At 37.2% G+C, this 22725-nt stretch overlaps 1 protein-coding gene across 11 annotated transcripts in view; it reads right to left on the bottom strand.

Moving 5' to 3' along the window:
• Positions 1-22725, bottom strand: part of znf438 (zinc finger protein 438) — a 105408-nt gene that overhangs the window by 26896 nt on the left and 55787 nt on the right. For all 11 annotated transcript variants that reach the window (XR_015503612.1, XR_015503611.1, XR_015503615.1 and 8 more), the window contains 2 exon segments: positions 17766-17849; positions 1518-1591 (listed from right to left, as the gene is read on the bottom strand). Coding sequence is in view for 4 of the 11 variants with exons in the window: in XM_087275449.1 (XP_087131575.1) it covers positions 1518-1566 (49 nt within the window). In the remaining 7 variants the exon portion in view is untranslated.

Raw genomic sequence — 22725 nt, 5'->3', positions numbered from 1 at the left:
AATTTGCCAGACTCAATCATTCCTACAGCTCTCCAGTGTGGGGTTGGGCGATGTCGACCAAATTGGACTAATATAAAATTTAAAAAATGATAAAAATTAAAATATGATAAAAATTATCACCTGTCAATCACTTTTTCCCTGGGACTCTGGCATGAATAGGCAGAGTGATCTGTGTCGTTATAATGGCGCCGACAAACTTGGTTGGTAAAAAAGGTGCACAAAATACTAAAGCTAAAATTACTAAAGCGAAAGATTGAAGCAGTGTACTGATGCTGTGACAAGTTATCTGATAGATTAAAAAGACAGAAGAGTCGTTAGATGAGACAAAATTAATTAAATATCATGTTTAATAACTATAGTGAGACGCGATCCAGCGGTACGTCCTTAATAAACTGTATATAGTGGTATAGTGTGAATGGAGAGATTTTTTCAGAAATGCTAGATAAAACGCCAGTGTGGACGTGGATTTTTATTATTCTAAAATACCATTTTAAAACCAAGACGTATTAGTGTAATCGGGGCCGTGTGTATTTTTCACAAGCGAATTGCTGCTGCCACAGGGGCGGGGCAGAGGATCGCGATGAAGGCTCAGCATTGTGATGTCTATTGGACGATGGCATCGTCTATCGACCCAACCCTACTCCAGTGCATCCAAAATTAATCAGGTTTCTTTGGACATAAAACCAGTGATCTCGTCAACACTTAGCTCTACCAGTCACACAATGGAAATAAAAGAAGATGGCACACATATATTAATTACTATTTGACAAATAAGAAAAGCTTTGGTACAGTTTACCGTTTTCTATTAAATAGAATGTAAAGGTGACTAAACTAAACATTACACAAGAAGATAGTGTCAAAAAGAGCGGTCATAAAGAGCGCAGATTAAAGTGAGAAATAAAAAAGGTGAAAATTAACAGATGAAAGGGAAATTGTTTTGCAGAAGTCTGTCTTTACAAAAAAGTTTGATTAATAAACCTGTGTAGGCCAAAATAGAAATAAATAGGTTAAAATAGGTTATAAATAGAAATAACACAGAGCCTAAAAGTGGAAGATGAGAAATTTTGAAGCGCTCTATTTTAGGTGCAAGAAATGGGGACTTATTTTTAGCCGCAGAAATGTTCATGAAGGAAAGAAGAGCATCACGGACCAATTAGCAGGATGAAAGGTGAGGAGTTCAAAGGTGAGGTCTGCTGTTTATGTTAGAAGAAGGGTTACGCTCCGGCCACCACGTATATCTGTGTGCAGGTCTGTTTTTTGTTGTAAGTACCAGAATGTGTTTGTGCAAATGAATTTAGAGTGCATATGTGTGTGTTTACACCCTAGCCATCCGTAAAGGAATGCAGGCCAGATGTTGGTCAGTAGGTCATGGGACTCACCTGATAAGCTAATGTTACAAAACGGTCATCTACTTTTGCAGTTTAGATATTAGTGACTATAAATAGTGTGAGTTGAATGGAACAAAACTTTCAAATGTCCATATTATTACTATTTGACCCAAGCTTATCTATACTCACTCTGTATGTGTGATTTCAGAGGGCTGGAACGGTGCTCTTGGGTTTTCATGTCTGCCACAGTGTCACTGAAGATCCTGAAAAAAAAACAAATAGAGAGAACAGAACTGAACCTTTACTGTGTAATTAACACAATAGATGCTTCAAATTACAGTGTTTAGAGGTGTCTGCCTGCGTTCAAACGATCACTTCCCCCCCAACTCTCTCTCACTATCTCGATCAAAACCAGAGGACATTCCAGATGTCACACAGGCTCAGATTAGAGTCAAGGCAAAGGCAGAAAAACAACAGGAGGGGAAGGATAGAAAGGGAGGGAGAGATGTTCAACTGAGAAGGAGGGGACAGTGAGCCAGGTGAGATGGAAACCAACTTGAATGTGTGTGTGTGTGTGTGGTGGAGGATGGTGGGGGTCTGTCATTTGGCCTGTACATGAAGGTCCTCATCTGTGGCAGTGAGATAGCAGCCTTGGAGTGTGTGTGTATGTGTGTTGTGGGGGACTATATTTTAGGGAGGGGTTTGCCTAGTACCCTGTAGGTCTGAAAGGAGATGAAAGGAAAGGATCTGCAGGAGATAAGAGAGGTGAGCACACACACACACACACACACATTCACATGGCCATTCTGGCTGGAACATACATATCCAGCGGCCATGAGCTCCAACCGCTACAGATACACACACACACCTACGTACACAGCACATCTGTCATATCTCTATGCCTCTACAAACTTTCCGATCTCTAAACAGCACCACACAGGTCTGTCGTACAATATTTTTGCTTGCTTAATCAAGCCTGTGTTGGCTAATTCCCCTGTTGTTCTGGGCAAGCTGTGAAGTCGTTAACACGTGTGAAAATAAACAAAATAGTTGAACAGATGAAAAAAAAAAAACTGCACATGCTAAACATTCTTTGCCAAGTTACAAGAGAAAGTTCAATGGGAATTTTCCTTCTCAGAGAGAAAGTCCACTGATCTTTTTGAAATCACAACACAAAGAGTGTTATTTCACAGATTTACCCAAAGGAAGCATTATTTGATGTTATGTCCTGTTTTCACTAAGTGGTATGGTTCGGTATGCTTTTATCCTCGTTTCCACTGTCACTGTCAGGTACCAAAAATCGAACCGTACTGTACCAAAGGGTGCCTAGCACAACAAAAAAGTTAATGGTTTACATTTTGTTAAAACAAAATGCTAATGGTTTACAGAGAAATGTCACTAGCTTGTAGAGCATGAAAGCCAGGAGAATGAAAACAAAGGAAGTACCATTTTTAAATACACAGCCAAGACATTACACCGTAATAATATATACATATAATAACAAGCCATGGTCGACCCAAGCTTAAACAAACCTTGTTGTCATCCTGATGAACAGCCACAAAGCCAAGAACAAGAGCAGAATCTACCTAGTGCCTCGTAGTTGTTTACAAGGTCGTCTAAAGCGATAACAAACTTCTTGAGCTGATAATAATAACGAGCGCGTGATTATTGAAGTGCTTCTGACATCTGATCCTTTCAGAAACGGACAAACTAAAAAACAAAGACGAATCCGGAATAAACAAAGCAGCAAATGATTTTTTCAGCCAACTAAAAGATGAAGAAACTGCCATGTCATTTGCTATATTCTGGAAAAGAGTTATTCAAACCCTTGAGAAATGGCTGCGACAACCTTTACTTTATTCACCAAGAGTTTGTGTTATTGGTGATACATCCACTCTACGGAAGGGAATATCTAAAGCACAGACTGGGCTAGTCATTGCAGGATGTATTATGGCTGTAAGACTGGTGCTGCGAAATTGGAAGAACTTAGATGCTACCTCTTTTAAGGATTAGATTGAGCTGAGGACATCTACTGCATCATATGAACATATGCTGGCAAGCCTTTGGTATGGTAAAAATATGGTAGCTTTTTACAGAATTTGGAGAGCATGTAAAGAAAAAAATTAAAGGTTGTCATTTTGGCTGTTTGTTGTACTGTATTATTTTATATTTAATAGTTGTTATAATTTTTGTTTTTTTATTATTTTTATTATAATTTGTTTACATTATTTTCCACAATGTTGATATTGTATTGTAAATTTTATGTTGTTTGGGGTATATCTTCCAATGCCAAAAAAAAAAAAAAAAAAAAAAAAAAAACCCAAATAGGGACTAAATGTATGCTGTGGGTAGTTTTTTTAATTGGTAACCTATCGAAGACCGTAAGGGTCTGTATGTGTTCATATACGTCGCATTTATTTATCTATATTATATAACTGCAAACGTTACAGTAGGCTATTTCACACTGATCATTGATCAGCAGCAGTTATAATCAAATCCTGTTCAAAGAAAGGTTAGTAATGAACATTTATACTCAAGTATTTATGCGTAAAACGCCTCTGTTTTGTTAGACGTGCTTCTCATATGATATGTGAATGAACCATACAGCTTTACTTTGACATTTCCTCAAGCAAGAATGACATAGACTAACCATTGGTACTCTTTTGGCTGTGGAAAAGCAAACCTGATAAAGGTGACCCTTACCGTACCGTACCACTAGTGGTCATTAGTGGTCCAAAAATTCATTTTAAAGTACATGTCAAACAATGAAAAAGTATCTTGACAGCAGTTGATAAAAAATGAAATTGCAAAGGACACCAGATTTAGTATTTGCATCTGCTTTTAAATGCAGAAGTAGTGCCTTTTGTCTTGTAAAGTGCATCAGAAGGGAAAGGACTATTGAAAATATTTGAAGGCAGTGACTTGTTTCTATCATTTAGTTGTAAACTAGACAGAGGCAGATATGGATGTGAAAAAGGGGTGGAGTTTAAGACAACACAATGATTAAAGATATCTAGCAGAAAGAAGTCAGAACAATTGATTATTACAATTGAATTAAAAATGAGAAAAATTATGTGCATGGATAAATTATTCTCAATTTCTGTCACACCAACTCTGTCCAAACTATTTTTTAAAATGTATTTTAACCTGTTTTCATTGATATTGTCCTTTACTTCTTATGAAGAGGTTAGATCTTATCATTGTTGTTTGGATGTATACGAGTGTGTGTGTTTAAACGAAAGGTCAGTTCTTTCTCTCAGTAGAGAAGATATTTTCAGAGATACATATCTTTATAATAACATATATTTTTTAATTCCTCGTTCAAAAGATACTGGGCTTTACACTAGACTAGCAGATGCACAGTTTTTGAACACACACACTTACACCTGCAGTATCTTATCATGTGATGACCACAGCAACAAAATATTAACCAGAGGAAATGAAAACACAAACATGCCAATACATCGTAACACCCCATGCACATGTGCCTGTAAAAAGACTGCTCTGGAACAATACAACAGATGTTAAAACATGTCAGTCAACTAGAGGAACGTAACAATAGAACCACGTGAAATAATATCAACTCTGCATAACACACGCACAAACACACTCTTGAGTAATTAGCTGTCACCTGAGCCAATCAATGGGGAAGGGGAAAAATCTATTCCAATTTCAAAACTACAGGCTTGCCCGTACACGCAGATGTGGACTGATCAATAAGAAAAGCATCCCACATCAGAAAGACGAGAGAATACAGAACCAAAATCTGCTCTCTGACTCAACCATTTCAATGTAAATCACTGCGTGAATAAAGCAGTCGCTCTCATAAATGCTGCGGAAAAGGAATACATTTTACAGCATAACCCAGCAGCTTTTTCTAAACGATGAAAGTGAATGGAAATGAGGACTGTCAAGCTCCAAAAAGAACAAAAACAAAAATATCAGTCAGTATGATTATGAATACGTATAGTTCAAGCTTTCTGAGGCAAAAAAAAAAAATCATGATTTTTGTGTGTGTGTGCGTGTGTGTGTGTGTGCGCGCCCGCAAACAAGCAGAATTAAGTTATTCAGTAGCTGTCAAATCTGAATCACTTTTGTTTGCATACAAATACAATATCGTACATACCCAGGTCTACATTTCTGGGGAGAGCGAAAGACGAAACTGGAGGTATGTTTGTTTGCAGTTTTTGTTTTTAAAAATCCACCAGAGGCCACTGTGTACTCTTTTTTGATGATCTTAAATTTCTCTTGCACGTTCATTTTTCTCGCACAAATTCACCAGAGGGTGCAATATAAACTTTAGCCAGCCAGGGGTGCATTTCTGAAAACCATCGTCAGCCAACTAAGGTCGCATGTTGCGTTGTTACAAACATAGGTCGTTGATTTGCCGTTTCCCAAGTCCATCGTTCCAACGAACATTCACAAACTGCGTCGCAAATGTGTACGTACTACACAACTACACCTCTAGAGCTATAGTTAGATTCATAGTTCTGGTTGTGTTCTATTCCCAGTTATCCCCCCATATGCCCTATTCCTTTCAAACTTACTAACAATTAAACTTGGAATGTTTAAAAAATATTAAAATCATCTCTTAATTTGCTTCAGAGTATTTTTACAGTTTAGTTTTAGCGATCTTTAAATTGACAACTGTGCTCCCTTCACAATGCATTTTGAAAACATTTATGTCATTCTGAACACAGCCATGCTTCAAGATGGACGCTATAGATAACCTAATATTTAAAAAAGAATTTATGTTACATCTCCAAAGCTTGTGAAACCAAAATATATAGCGTACGTAAATGCTTTTAATTTATAGGTTATTTATTAAGAAACGTATCTGTACTGTATATGACATGGGCCTGTTGGTTAGAACATTTCTGCAGTGGTTTGAATGTGTCAAATTGTAAAAGTAGACTTTTAAAAAAATAAATAAAAAATAAATAATTAAAATTCCTACTTAATAATAATACATTTGTAATAATAATAATAATAATAATAATAAGTTATTATTATTATTATGATTATTAAGAATGTTAAAAAAATTTGTGTAGAAGCGGTGGCACAGTAGGTAGTGCTCTTGCCTCACAGCACGAAGGTTGCTGGTTCGAGCCTCGGCTGTGTTAGTTGGCGTTTCTGTGAGGAGTTTGCATCTTCTCCCCATGCTTGCGTGGGTTTCCTCCGGGTGCCCCCGTTTCCCCCACAAGTCCAAAGACATGCGGTACAGGTGAATTGGGTAGGCTAAATTGTCCGTAGTGTATGTGAGTGAATGAGTGTGTATGGATGTTTCCCAGAGATGGGTTGCAGCTGGAAGGGCATTAGCTGCGTAAAACATATGCTGGATAAGTTGGCGGTTGTTACTCCACCGTGTTTAGGGCCTACTCACACTATGCTTTCCGAACCATGCCCGTTTCCCAGATCGTTTAAGAAGTGTAAGTGCACTGAATCAGGCTCAGGCACGGTTCACTTGGCCAGTCCTGGCCCGGTTGGAAGAGCCAAACATGACGCAAACATGCCTAGGCTCAAATGTAATGCGAGTTCGGGCCGTCGGGGGTGAGGGGAGGGGGGGACAAGCGTGCTTTGGGCCGGTTCAAGGCAACTGTTATGGCTATTTTACATGATAACTAACATTCTTCAAACAATGGATCTGCAAAAAAAGCAACTACGGTTTTGGGAAAGACTCGTCAGTACATCATCTTTTTCCCAAACGATGCATCATACTATGATAGTTCAGCTGTGAGTCATGACGTTATCTGAGAAACGCACCCCAGGCCAGCTTGCAGTCCTGACTGACCCATCTGCCCCCTTCCCCAACCAAAAATGTTTTCAAAAGCAATCTAGAAAAAGAAATGCAGCTGCAGAAGTGTGATTTCAACACGTTTTCACCCTGTTGTTTATTTTTTATGCTTTTGTTTTAATTGATTTCTGGAACCGTTCTTCGCCAGACTAAAACCCCATTGTCGCGGTCAGCTATGTCTCAGGTCCATCAGTGTATGCGATGAGCTGCTAGAAGACAAACAAGTAGCATCGGAAATTTCACCCACATGGAGGTAAGCAGTTGGCGGGAGCGCTAAATGAAACAGAAGCCGTTGACGGCATCATACCACCCCATAGCATTCATTTTAAAGATGAAATGCAGCCATACGTGCCTCTGGCTACATAATTTGTGCTCTGCAGAAATGTAGACAGAAGTACGCATCCACAATGAGCCTGTGTTGGCTAAAAGACTTGGAACCTGAGACTTCTCAATAATGACTGCACACAATAATACCAGATGAAATCACTTTGCAGCACTTGCACTGTGTCTTTCCTTTTTTTAAGCTCAAAAACACTTGATAAGGAAAAAATAAATAATACAAAATAAAAATCATTTGATAAAACTTTTTTTTTTTCCAATTACATCTTCAAAGCCATATCTTACTGCTAAATAATATGTGCAATAAAAATTTCTGGATGCTCCAGGAAAAGAAGGTTGAAAATTTCATGGAAATGTTGCAGGACTCAAAAGATAACGATGCGTCATAATTTCTCGTGGCAGTGATTTTTTTTTTCTTGAAGACACTGCGGTGAGGAGCCTCATTTCCGCAGAGCCGACCAGACAGGATGCTGTAAATCAAGGTATTGAACTCTGACCCACGGAATGCAGTCGCCAAGGGCAACTCAGTGTGTGTCACCTCTACGGTGAAGTGTTGGAAAGGAAGTGACTGCGACAGTCAAAAAGACTCTCAGCACTTGGGTTGATGTTGCATGAACGTCCACAGTAGGAGGGGGCCAAATGCAACAATTATGAATTTAGATGGGTCATTTCAGCTTATTAGCTTCTTAAATAAAGGAGTGAAAATGCATAGGCAGCGTAGAAGATTGGTCTTCGAATAATGGCAGTCACCCAGATGATGCGATCAGCGGGTTTATGAACATGGCCAAGAAACCGTAATGAAAGTGTGAGACACTGTGACCAGAGGCTAAGTCTACGTGAGTCACCTTATAGAACCTTTAAATGACCTTTTGCTGTTTGGTGTGACATTTGTATTCATTAAGTAGGTCACAGGAGTAGAGAAGACTGTAATGCTCTACCTTCAGCCAACTCCCATAACAGCATCCCTCCCTCATTTCATCACTATGCCCTCCTTTCCAAATTTCTCTGCACTTTTTCCCTCTCTGCTTCTCTGTATCAGCACAGAAGTATCATCAATGCTTCATTCATTAATTAGCATTATTTTTTAAATGCTTTCACCACCATGATGGGATATCTTGTCAATTAGGAGACAAAGCTTCCCAGCCATTGACAAATTATTATGGTAATCCATGTTTTAGGTAATATTACAGTAGGGGAAGCCCTAGCACATATCCTGAATCAGTTATGGGACTTCTGGGAGTGAAAAATAAGCCACTCAGAAAAGTGTAGATGGAAAAATAAGGAGTTATACAGCTTTCCTTTGACTTGTTCGCTTCTTTATTATGGCTCACCACAGTAAAATGATCTACCCATGTTAATCTGGATGAAGTTTTGTGTGTACATGTTTTTGTGACATTTCAGGACACAAATCTGTATAATGACACAGGAATTAAAAGAAGGTGATGATATACGAAGACGTTGCTGATGTCCTCATTTATCAAAAAGCTTTTAAATCACACAGAGTTTTTTTTTCAGAAAGTAAAACTGTACACAGTTTTGTATGTTTGTATACATACAGTATAACCACATTTATTCATTAATTTTCTTTTCAGCTTAGTCCCTTTATTAATCTGGGGTTGTGACATGAACCGCCAACTTATCCAGCATATGTTTTATGGATGTCCTTACAGCTGCAACCCATCACTGGGAAACATCCATACACAATCACACACATAAACTACGGCTAATTTAGCTCACCCAATTCACCTATACCACATGTCTTTGGACTTCAGGGGGAAACTGGAGAACCCGGGGGAAACCCACGCCAACACATGAACATGCAAACTCCACACAGAAACGCAAACTGACCCAGTAAAACTTAACAGTGGACAAAACATGGATTACCATTAGTTACAGTTACTATTATTGGTGTGCAGATAACAAAAACCCTAAAAATATAACTGGAACAAGTAAGGAAAACTAAGCAAGGAAGGCCAACTTTACAGGAAGATAAAGAAAGAAGAAGATCTGATTTTGCATCAAGTTTTTTATATCATGATGGAAGGTGTGCTTAAAGATCTCCATCTTCAGTTTGGTGTATAATATCAGAACAGAGAGGCCAGGGAAAAGGAGCCTGTTATAATATGCACATTTTTAATGCTAGAGAATATGAAACTGAGCATCAAAGCTTATGCAGATACTCCTGCCTCAGTACTTGTTCAGGTCTAGAGACCCTAGGGAGTGAACTCAGGTAGCTTTAAAGAAGTAAAAAGAGGAGCAGCGATTATCCAGATAGGGGTAGAACCAAGAAGAAAGTATGTCTGCGCATAAACACAGTGTTGGAGTGTTTGGTGATCAACATAGCTTCTAAATCCACAGATGTGTGTTCTCAATCTCTGCTCTTGAGGATTAAGAAATAGATCACCTGAAAACATTAAACTTGCCACCATTCACTTGTTTCATTTTAAACCTGTATACTGTAAAAAAAAAAAAAAAAAAGCTGTTCTCAATAATAAGATAAAGTGCAGTTAACTTACTAGTAATAAGCTTGTTCACCTTACAATATTTTAACAAGTAATCCTTTTTAGCACATTAAGTAGTTAAACTAAAGAGATTCAAGTAATATTGACTAACAACAATATGTACTTACAACTTTTGAGTGTCATGTGTCAGAAACATGTTAATGATAGAGAATGGTGAAGAGGAAACAGGTGGCGCAGTGGTAAGAGCTGTCGCCTCACAGCAAGACAGTCACTGGTTCAAACCTCCGCTGGGTCAATTGGCGTTTCTGTGTGGGGTTTGAATTTGTCCTGGTCATTAATGCTGATGATAATTCTGAATTGTTGAATTATGGTGTTTGAGACATATGCGTACAATCCTTAATTTTCTGCTTAAAATCTGTCACTGACGTGATTTTTGTGAATACAGAAGACTGGGCGGATATTTTTGCATTTCGCGCGCCCGCCCTCCCTGTGGTAACAGCTGATGCTCAGCTCACGTCACGTGGGATTTTGTGGTTGCAAATACATTACATGAAGACAGAAATTACATTTTTAAGGTGAATTATATCTTATAAATACAGCATGTGACTCTTTCAACACCATTTGGAGGTGTCCACGTTGCTGAACATCGTATGTAAAACAATGTGAAGACTTGTGCGGCCACCATTGCATCTCTACTGAACTTAAAAATATGATTGACAGAATCGTGGAAATGCTGGATTAAGAACGTGTAGGGGATCGAATGGAAATTGCAAACTTTGTACGATTAATTGTGCAGCTCTTATTTGAGAATTGCTCATAGATTTCATTTTTGAGCAGTTGTTATGTTTCTTTTGTGTTTAGAATGCATAAAATGCATGGTTGTCTATAATAGCAGTTTTTTTGGTGCTATTGGTCTAATTTGGTCACCACATTGATTTTGAATGATAATTCAGATTACTTTCATAAAATTATTTCAAAGGTTTTTTGTTTGTTGTTGTTGTCGCTTTTTTATACTCAAGCTTTGAAGGAACGTGTTTAAGGATTAAATACAAACTTTTTAATCCTGAAGTTTGAAAATTCCACACATAATACTCCATAATGACAATGTGAAAAAAATATTGTTAATTTTTTATAAAAAAAAACAAAACCTGAAAAATCACATGTACACAAGTATTCACAGCTTTTGCCGTGAAGCTCTAAATTGAGCTCAGGTACATTCTGTTTCCACTGATCATTCTTGAAATGTTTCAGCAGCTTAATTGGAGATCACCTGTGGTAAATTCAGTTTATTGGACATGATTTGAAAAAGCATACACCTGTCTATATAAGGTCGCAGGGTTTACGGTGCATGTCAAAGCACGAACCAAGCATGAAGACAAAGCAATTGTCTGTAGACCTATGAGATAGAATTGTCTCGAGGCGCAAGGCTGGGGAAGGTTACAGAAACATTTCTGCTGCTCTGAAAGCTCCAATGAGCACAGTGGACTCCATCATCCGAAAGTGGAAGATGTTTGGAACTACCAGGACTCTATCTAGAGCTGGCTGGCCAACTAAGCTGAGTGATCGGGGGAGAAGGGCCTTAGTTAGGGAGGTGATCAATAAACCCGATGGTCACTCTGTCTGAGCTAAAAAGCATGTCACCAGGCTAATACCATCCCTACAGGCAAGCATGGTGGTGGCAATATCATGCTGTAGGGGTGTTTTTCAGCAGCAGTAACTGGAAGACTAGTCAGGATAGAGAGAAAGATGAGTGCAACAATCTACAGAGACATCCTGAATGAAAACCTACTTCAGAATGCTCTTGAACTCAGACTGGGGCGATGGTTCATCTTCCAGCAGGACAATGACCCAAAGCACACCACCAAAATATCAATGGAGTGGCTTCACAACAACTCTGTGAATGTCTTTGAGTGGCCCAACCAGAGCCCAAATCTAAATTCTATTGAACATTTCTGGAGAGATCGGAAAATAGCTGTACAGCGTTGCTTTCAATGCAACCTGATAGAGCTTCAGAGGTACTGCAAAGAGGAATGAGCAAAAATTTGCCAAAACAGGTGTGCCAAGTTGTGGCATCATATTCAAAAAGACTTGAGGCTGTAATCGCTGCCAAAGGTACATCAACAAAGTATTAAGCAAAGGCTGTGAACACATATGTACTGTACATGTGATTTTTCTGATATTTATTTGTAATAATTTGCAACAATTTCAAAAAACCTTTTTTCACATTGTCATTATGGGGTATTATGTGTAGAATTTTGAGGAAATAAATCAATTTAATCCATTTTGTAATAAGGTTGTAACATAAAAAATGTGGAAAAAGTGAAGCACTATGAATACTTTCCAGATGTTGAAAGAAAATGTTGAACATGAAAAATGTTTTTTGGAAAAGTAACTCAAAAATTACTTTTAGCAGTAATACATTACTTTTTGGTGTAATCGATAAAGTAATTGAGTCACATTTTAATTTAAGTAACTAGTCACTGTAACTAGTTACTATTTTTCAGTAACTAGAACAACACTGCTAGCAACAGACTAAAATGTACAAGTAAAATACAGCATGCCAGCCATATAAGGTGCTTTTATGGAGCTTTTTGCAATCTTTGATGATCAACAACATTCAGTTACCTCATAAAAGAGCTACTCCAGCAATCAGGTGAGTAAATGATGACAGAACTTTCATTTGTTGGTGAACTATGCCTTTAAGCTTTGGCACGCGGTTTCCCTCTGAAATCTCACAGGAATCACGCATATTGTGTTCAACAAAGGCCCCAGTTGTAAATCTAGACTTCAGAGCGTATGTCATGTGATGGAGGAGCTGTCTCTCATTTCGCTGCCATAGAGAGGGTCTCTCTGATATAGCAGCTGTTTCTCTGATGAGTTGGAGAATCTGGGAAACATTGTCTGGCGAGATCAAAGTGAAGCAGGGCTGTAATTATCACAGTAACCAACAGTAAAGCTGTTAAATTAAGCAGGCTCAACCTTCAGTCTGTTAATGAGAAATTTCTCTCCTTCGCTCATTAGAGGAGGTATTTATGAGGCGAGTCAAAACCGCACACTGGGGTCTGGAGAGCTATTTATTGATTGAGGGCATTTATCATACCTAAACATTCCCTAAATAAAGAGTTACGCAGTTACAAGAGAACTAATCAGGTCAGCGCTAAAGTCAGATCAACTTAAAAGTAGGAAAGTTCAAAATCCTTTAACACAGCAACTTCAGAGAAACGTCCCGAGGTCCAATGTGTCTGAGAAAACAGCGTAACTGTGTAAATACAAGGCTTGATAGTGAAATCTGTTTGACAGCTGTCAGTTATTGATGTGCAGCTTTAAAACGTTTGCAAAAGCTTTGAAGAAAGTGTGAGTTGCTATTTTTATTATTATGATCTTTATTTTACCAGGAAACCCACACTGAGATTAAAAATCTCTTTTACAAGAGCTTCCAGGCCAAGATTAGGCAATACACGTCACATGGGTCTAACAAACAAGAAACAACAGTTAACATGAATCACAATGACAAACTATTCAAAACATCTACAAGCCTGTGTTTCAGTTTCTAAATCATTTATACTCTTTAAAAGCATTTAGTAAAATCAAATCTTTAAACTGCAACTTTATAGATTATTCCATCCAAAAGATGCTGCGTATTTAAAAGCCATCTCAGTCCACACTTTACGAACAGACAGTAATTTTTGAAAATGTATTCAATATCATGTGCATTCTAAAGGAATATTTTGTTTTGAAAAGTTGACTGAAACAGCTGTCTATTTTAAAACGAGGTCGATGGTAGCTGAGGGAGTTCTCAGATCTCCTGAGACGCTCCAAAGGGGATTTTGTCAAGGCCTTGGTCTCTAGTTGACTGTAAACACAGGAAATGTACAGCTGGATTTAGCACATAGTACTGCAGATTATGTACTGTACACTGTATATTACTGCAGAAGCTACAGAGTTTTAACTGATGGTTTCTGCCCAGCCCCTCCACCACAGTGATTGGACAGCTGGCTATTAAGTGACGGTGGTGAGCATTGTATTTTATCCAACATTCTTTAGCTCTCTGGGCCAAGGAAAAAAATGGTCAGTGTCTTTTTAAAACATAGCACTTCAACTGCAATATAAAGCTAGATTAAAGAGAAGCTTTGGTGGAGGTACAAAATCAACATTAAGCTGAAATTGTAATTTCGTAAATTTTCATTGATTGTGACAGTATGGAGAAGATTTGAGGAGTGATTTTCACTTTTAACTAGCAGCTTTCATGGAGGAGTGGAGTGCATGAGACTGATTCCTGAAAGACCACAGACAAGTCCCCGCACTGGGCCACCCTGATCACCTGCAGGTGACCTACTCATACCTGCATTTCTCCACGATAGACATCCCATGTTCTCCAGCCTCCAGCGCCTAGACTGCAGCTCTATTCAGGTAGATTGGCCAGAGGAAAAATGGTCGTGCCCAAAAGCCTGGTTTCTCTTAAGTTTTTTTTTTCTTCTTTTACTTCGTAAGTTGGTGAAGGTTTTACCTTACCACTTTGATTAGTTTGGGACTTGTGGAGCTGCTCATCGATGGATTTTCTGATGCAGTGATTTAAACCACACAGAACCGAACTAAACTGAACATAAAATCTGGACTTTACTAGAACTTCTATGTTAAGCGACTTTGACACAATCTACACTGTAAAAGTGCTAAAGAAATAAACATGAATTGAATTGCTTTATAGTTTTCTGGGAAGTCTAGTATTCAAATATTGAAATTAAACAATCAAACTTAAAATATCATGGTAATTATTGAATAAAATTTAGTATACAATAATATTAAAATAGTCTTTAATAATATCTTTATCTTTTAATCTTAATAAACAATCTAATCCGTGATTGTGACAGCCGAATACACACATTGCCATATCGAAGCTCAAACGATATATTGTTCAGCCCTAGTACTATCCACGACCTAAACTTAACTTTTACAGCAACTTAACTTAAAAAAAAAAATAAAGATTTGCAGTTTATTGGTGGCAGAAATCATAGTTAATAGTGAACATGTGTTGCCCTTACTATTGCTTAAACTTTTAGCTTAAAAAAAAAAAAAAAAAAAAAAAAAAAAAGTCACTAGCTTGCTGCTTATTAATAGTAAGGTAGCAGTTGGTTTTAGGCAATGGATAGAATTAAGGATGTAGAATAAGATCATACTAATAAACAGCCAATGTCTAAATAATAGCCCAGTAATAAGCCAGTAGTTAACAGAGAGAATTGGTACTTAAACTAAAGTGTTACCCTGTGTTTACAATTTTTGATTAATGGTTAGTCATAAAACTGGTACAAAACATGACAAGACCTTAATGCAAAACAGCCCACTGTGAATTCTGTGCTTTGGAGTTCACCCCTTAAGTGAGTCAAAACCTCAGTGATGCACCAGGAATGAGACCGTATGCCAAGTAATGACTAGAACAGCTCCCTATTGAGGCTTTTGTTAGGACTGCTAATTAAACACTATGACTTATCAATAATTGCTTAGCATTATTGCAATAGGCTGCAGTGCACTACTGCGATAATAGCAGCAGTCCTAGCAACTCTGACCTCAAGCATATCAGCTTAAATAAAGATCAAATGTGTCACTGTGGCATGAGAGAATAAGATGCTCTAAGAAACAAGGTCAAGTGATTGTTTCATACAATAGGATATAAACCAAGCAGGCAGCCAAAGAGCAACCACTGCAATTGGCTCACTTTGATGGAGTATAAGTGTACATTTCTTTATTTAGCAGACGCTTTTATCTAATTTGACAAATGAGAATAACAACATATGCAATTGAACTAATAGGAGTATCAAGTTGTAAGTGATGTGACAAAGTCTCAGTATTTCAAATAATGGACCCTTTTCACAACACTGTTATGATGCGCTTAATGATCATTAGCATTTTTAAAAAAGCATACGAACACTTATATGTATTTACGTTTGTATAATATCATCTTTGCATCAAATTACAAAATACTTGTTACTGCTTATGCAAGGTGTTTCTAAATTTGACGTTGTTCTCTCTTCTGGCAGTCAATATCAGTCTCCCACAATTTTTTTCCTTTTTCTGAAAGTCTTGATAACATCGTCTTAAGAGTTTTTTTTTTTTTTTGCTATTTTAGCATATATCTAGCATTTTTTAAATGTGTATAGTAGAAAGTGAAGCACATCCAAGTTTAAAGTGGAAGTGAAGCAGTCAGCGAAGTATACATTATTTTGTAAATTGATTTCCACTTCAATGAAGTCTATAAATGTAATATATATACTCGATTAACATACCAACACAACCATTTTGAAGAAACGACACCTTAGCTTTAAAAGCTAGGGCATTGTTTCTTCAAAGTGGTTACATCAATTCCCAACAAATATTTTGCAATGGATTTAAGCTGTTCACACAATTGCCCATGACATTTTGGTGAAGTTTGTTTAAAGTGACCATACCTTTAAAGTAGAAGTGAAGCACTCAGTCAAGTTTATTACTTTGTACATTGGCTTCCACATTAATGAAATTATATTACACAAACTCGATAATGTAACCATTTAAAAGAAAACGACATGTTTTACTATAGCTTTTATACTTAGCGCACAACCATCTTAGAATATCGCTGTGTATGATGTCATATGGTTGGTTCCGTTCCCTCAGCTGAACAGACACAGTGAAAGTACTGGACTGAACACGGAGACTGGAAAGCCTAATTTAACCCAATGCATTAAGTTGTGAGCGGGGGGCTGTTTATTTTTCCCCAATTTCTGTTTAACGAAGAGAAGATTTTTGCAACACATTTCTAATAACTGATTTATCTTTGCCATGATGACAGTGAATAATATTTTACTAGATTTTTTTCAAGATACTTCTATACAGCTAAAAGTGACATTTAAAGGCTTAACTAGGTTAATTAGGCAGGTTAGGGTAATTAGGCAAGTAATTGCCTAAACAGCTTTTATTCTAGCCGAAATAAAACAAATAAGACTTTATCCAGAAAAAAATATACTATCAGACATACTGTGAAAATTTCCTTGCTCTGTTAAACAACATCTGGGAAATATTTGAAAATTTCAAAGGGGGGCTAATAATTCGGAATAGTAAAGCAAGAAGTCATGTATCATTTTAATCATTGCATTAGTGTGAATGTAAATGCCCTTGTCAGGCATCGCTGCACCAGCATGAGAGATTCGACCACAGCGCATCAAACAAAAGGTATTAAAACAAAACAAAAAAAAAAAAGTAAAAAATAAATAAATAAATGTTTTTGAATATATTAGACACACATCTGATACTAGTATTTGCACCAGCTCCAAACCCTCAACTTCAGGCATTGGGTTAAATTAGGTTGTCCAGTCTCTGTGTTCAGTCCTTTACTTCCACTGTATCTGTTCAGCTGAGGAAATGGAACCAACCTTGTGACCTCAGACACAGCGATATTCCAAGATTGTGATCCCCTAGGTCTAAAAGCTAGAGTAAAACATGTCGTTTTCTTCTAAATGGGCACAATAATTGAGTTTATGTAATTTAATTTCATTAAAGTGGAAGCCAATGTACAATGTAAACTTCACTGAGTGCTTCACTTCCACTTTAAAGGTATAGTTTCTTTGGTCAAACGTCAATAAAAGTCATCAGCAATTGTGTGACCAACTTGAACGCATTGCAAAATGTTTGTTGGGGATTTTTTTCTGTGGCAAATCTTTTTCATGTGTAGAATATCCATTTACTGTGGTATTTCCCTTGCCATTCTTCCACTGTGATTGGAATACTAAAATATAATTAGTGTGACTTTTTAAACTACTGAAACATCCTTTCTTTCAACAAGAGTTACGGCCTAAATGTGACTTCTGTAATAAATACCCCAAAAATCTTCAGTGTCCCTGTCCCAAGACGGCTAACAATCCTCTTCTTTCTCTTCTTCTCCTTCCACAGTCCTCTGCTCACCTGAAACAACCACAGAACAAACACTTTTAAAGCACATTTACACCTAGACCCTTTATGTGTTTTGATCGATCGGGTTGCTGTTCAATAGAGTTTGTACAATCCATTTACACTCTGCCACATAAATATGTCTCCACAATCAAATATAAATCTGATCTACAACTCTTATGCTACGTGCAAACATAGTTTACTTCTGTGATGATGCTAATGCTAGGCAGCAAGAATTTCAGCAGCTATACTCCTCAATTAAGAATCTGTGTCTTCTATATTTTATTATACTAAGGGTGTCACAATCCTCCAAATCCTCGATTCGATTACATTTTCGATTCTAAAGGCACGATTCGATTTTCGATTATGAATAATTAATTAATTAATGACCAATTAATTACTTGTAGCCTACCGTTTAAACTACCTGACCTGCATGGTTTTTGTTTTACCCATAAACAAATCATACAGTAAATGAATAAAGGCAAGATACACACATAATTACCACCTGTCAATCACTTTTTCTGCGGGACTCGTGAATAGGCAGTGATCTGTGTCGTTATAATGGCGTCGGTAAAAAAGACGCACAACCAACAGGAACCAGCCAACAGTATCTGAGGTGTTCACTAAAATGACTAAGTACAAGTGAGTGAAAGATTGAAGCAGTCCTCTGACTGCCTGGACCTGCTGTCTCGAGCGCATGGCTGTGTGCGTCTGTGTCTGTGTGGTAACGTGATGTGCATTTTCAGAGGTAGAGAGGAAGGAGGGCTGCTCAGAAATGCTACACGCCACTGTGTATGTCAAATCGTTGTCGTTCTAAAATGCCATTTAAAAACAAAGACCGTGTAAACAGGGCCTGAATGTGTACTTTTCACGAGCGGATTTGCAACGGGGGCGGGCGGAGGATCGCGATGCCGGTGTTGTCTATCGGACGAACCGTACGTAATACGTACATAGCAGAGCTTGCAAAACTGTGTTTTTTTTGTCGACAACACAAACGTTGTCAACATAACTCACTGGAAATCCAAAATGCTTCCACACCGACGACTTCATTGAAAGAGGAGAGGGTTTAAGTTCTGTCGACGGGTCTCCTGCTTCTGCAGTTTAACAAGCACTTCAACAAGCCTGTTATTTTCCCACTTGGCAAGCCAAGCTGACATGACATGGGGGCGTGGCAGCATCGACGATTCTATTTTTTAATTCGATAATCGAAATTGAGCATAAATTTAGATCGATTTCGATAAAAAATCGAAATCTGGACACCCCTATATTATACCATTGTATTTCTTGTAAGAAGTTATATTTATATGTCGCCTGAACAACCAGATGCATTTGGACTAGGTCTTCTTATGATCCTGCAAGTACACTCCCTCAAAACTCCCTTTAACAGTAATGGGCAACTGCAGTCCTGGAGGACCACTATTCTTCAAAGTGTAGTCCCTAATCAAACACTACAGCCTGTAATTTTCTGGCAATCCTGGAGATATAGGTTATATTTTTCCAGGTATGTTTTATTAGGGTTGGATCTAAACTCAAAGATAGTGGCCCTCCAGAACTGGAGTTGCCCATCCCAGCTTTAAACACATAATGAACATTTACACAACTGCAGAATATGTTTGTCGGTCCCATGTTTGAGTCATTAATACAGTTTCATTCACATTTTTGGGTTAATTTATAGGTGTGACTCACAACCATTTTTTTTTTATTAAAGAAATAAAAGACATTTACCAGACAAGCAGTTGGTTATGTCAATGTGCGTGTAGAATGTTTTGATAGGTGTAGTAGGCATGGGCCGGTGATAAGATTTAGCCAAGGGGTATGTTTAAATTCATACTAGAATTCGAAAAACAGTATGTTTTAAGTACCCGCGTAACCTACTACTTCTGGTGAGATTCTGAAGTGATGCACCATGAGAGAATTCATGAATGGGAGTGAAACGGGTGTCACATGATGATGACAAAATGGCATCAGTACGTCGAAGCTCGATTCCTACTAATCACATTTATACTGTTGAGTAGTAAATTCAAATTCAAATGCAGTACCTTCTGAGTAGAGGGCGATTTTGGACTCATACAATATATTTAAAGAAATATTTAAAATATTTTGGGACAGCAAATATTAATTTGTTTATTTATTAATTCATTTTCTTTTCGGCTTAGCCCCTTTGACAGTAAACATGTCAGGCTAAATATTTCAAATGAATTATTGCCTTCTGCTATCTTCATTAGTTTTAAAAGCACAGATTTCTTCACAATTTAAAACTGCATCTATGGATATCTTTTCTCCCTGAGATACTGTTGGCTTAAAAAACAGGACTTTATTGTAAAGCTGCTATGTAAATAGAATTTTGAAACTTAAAAGTGTAAGTAGATGTGGTTTTTATCCCAAATGCTGACTGTTTATAACAAATCTTTCCAGGAGGGGTGTGAAATAATGACCAAAAAAATCTTTGTATTTCTTTGTAAACCTTATTTCTATTTTTTTGCAATAATAATAATGATGATGACTTTGTACTGGTATATTGGCTGATGGATTAACAAATTGAAAAATAAAACAGAATGAGTCCTGAATCCTTGGTTGCATTGATTCATTCAAATCGATTGATTTATTTAGAAACCAAGCAAATGACCTCTTTTTATAAATGGATTGTAAAATAATTGATTCAATAGATTCATTCAAAACATATTCAATCAGTGACAATCTACCGCGTTAATGATCTAAAACACATAAATATGTTTTGAATGTTTTTTTTGGTGCTTAAACTATACCTAAAATGACTTGCCATAATAGACTGATTGATTAAAAATTTTGAAAACTAAAACAGCAGTGAGAGGCAAGTTCCAGACTTTATGGGTGATTCAATGAATCCTTGATTTCATTGATTCATTCAAAATGGTCAATTCATTTAGAAACCAAGCAAATGACTACTTTTATAAATGGATTGATAAATAATTAATTAATTTAAAACGTATTCAATCAGTGACAAACTATTGCAGTGATGCTTAAGAACAGAGACGTCCAAAGTAGGGCTCGAGGGCCAAAGTTGGCCCATTGTAACCTTTCATTTGGACCACCATCCCAGCTAACAAACTTTTTTTGGTTGTTTGTTTATTGCTGACCTACAAAAAAGCTCAATGAATTTATTGTTTCAATTAAATGTAAATAAATCAGATTTTTTAAAAAATGTAAATACTGTCACTCGACAATAGAGGACTATGCAGAAGACACCAATAAGCAAATCAAGGCAAAAACTAGTGTAAGTGTTATGAGTGTTATGAGATTTGTTGTTTTACTGTAACAAGTTAATTATAAATTGTAAAAACAATTATGGTGTATTAGTTAATTTAATTGATTATTTATTAGTTAATTGCTTACTAGTTATTTTTAAATATTATTAAATAAATGAAGAAAAATTCCCATGGCAACTATATTTACCTTCAGCCCACAAGCCTTAATCAAGTTTGGTTTTTGGCCCTTCATAAGCAAGCGTTTGTGCACCCCTGCTTCAGAACAACCAAATGTGTTTTAAATGTTTTTATTGTGCCTAAAACATAACTTAAAATCAATTGACAGTACTTCAAAAAAATTGATCAAATGGCAAAAAAATCTTACAAATATAAAAAGTGAAAACCCAAACAGGGATTTTTTGGCCTTTCAGAACTTGAATCATATAGTTATTCTAACTGCACTCAAATGGCCTTCATTACAGTCATAACTTTCAGACTACCATGACAAAACATGTTTCCGTTTAATTTCCTTGAACTATATGTCAACTCACCACAGCCACATCTTCATCTTCAACTCAGACAGCAGAAATTATCAGTTCCAACACCTCATTCATGTCAAAACCGCATTTGCTAATGCAAGCTAGTACACAGACATGCGCTTGCACATCATGGTTCGCAACGCAGGTGCTGAAATGTCCACCAACACACAGGAAACAAGCCTGCACTGTAAACATGCTTCCTCTTTGAATCTTCAGCTGTAAATTATGGATGTTGTGAGTGTAACAGTGTGATAGACGAGGGCCCTGGAGTCCCATCAGGGTAAAACACAAAGCTTACAACCCTCACCTTGAATGTGTGTGTGTGCGTGTGTGTGTATGTGTGTGCAGAGGTCAAATGGAGTCAGCATCACACAAGGACACAAGCAGATGCTGAAGCACTCAGTCAATAACGTTTAGCCCCCAGACACAGTTGACCTCACCCGGAGGTCCGTATGAAATCGCACTTTACCGTCTGTATGATTATAATCTGCTCTACAGTCAAGGGAGAAATGATCTCTTTATAAGATGTATTACTGAGGTTTGCTTATTGATTATTCATAATGCTTCACAAAGTGGCTCTCTATGTCTCTGAATAATGTATAAGAGACTCAAATACACGGTATTAAAATAAAATGAATCAACTTCAGGGCTTTTATTTGGAAAGTTTTAAAAAGTGGGACATGCTGTGTTTTTGTAGCGATTAGTATAACGAGCGTAATGAGAGTATGATGTTGGTGTCACGGTGCAAATTCATTAATCATGTTAAATTTGCCTTGCATCGATTGTTCATCTAAGTGATATTAAGAGCATTTAAAAAGAGCTTAAACTGAACTTCTTGTGCCAAATATCTACTGCGTGGTGTTGGCAGCCATAAATAAAAAATAAAAAACAAGAGCTCGGCAAAGGGGTGCCACATACAGTTCATGTACTGTGCTTTTGTAGCAAGTTGTGGTGAAAAATCAAGCAAATTTGTATTTTCTGAAAACGTCACTCATGCTTGTCATGCACAGTTTAACTCGAGTCTACAAGATTTCCTCTTCTGTTTTTATTGTCCATCAGCTTTTTTTTTTTTTGGCTTAAAATCAAGATCATGATTTTCTCACGATTGTGTAGATGTAAAATAAAGGT

Source organism: Danio rerio, chromosome 12, assembly GCF_052040795.2.
Source record: "Danio rerio strain M-AB ecotype USA chromosome 12, GRCz13ab, whole genome shotgun sequence".
NCBI lineage: Eukaryota > Metazoa > Chordata > Actinopteri > Cypriniformes > Danionidae > Danio > Danio rerio.
The sequence above is the reverse complement of the archived record's forward strand: the minus strand, read 5'-3'. Positions and strand labels throughout refer to the sequence as shown.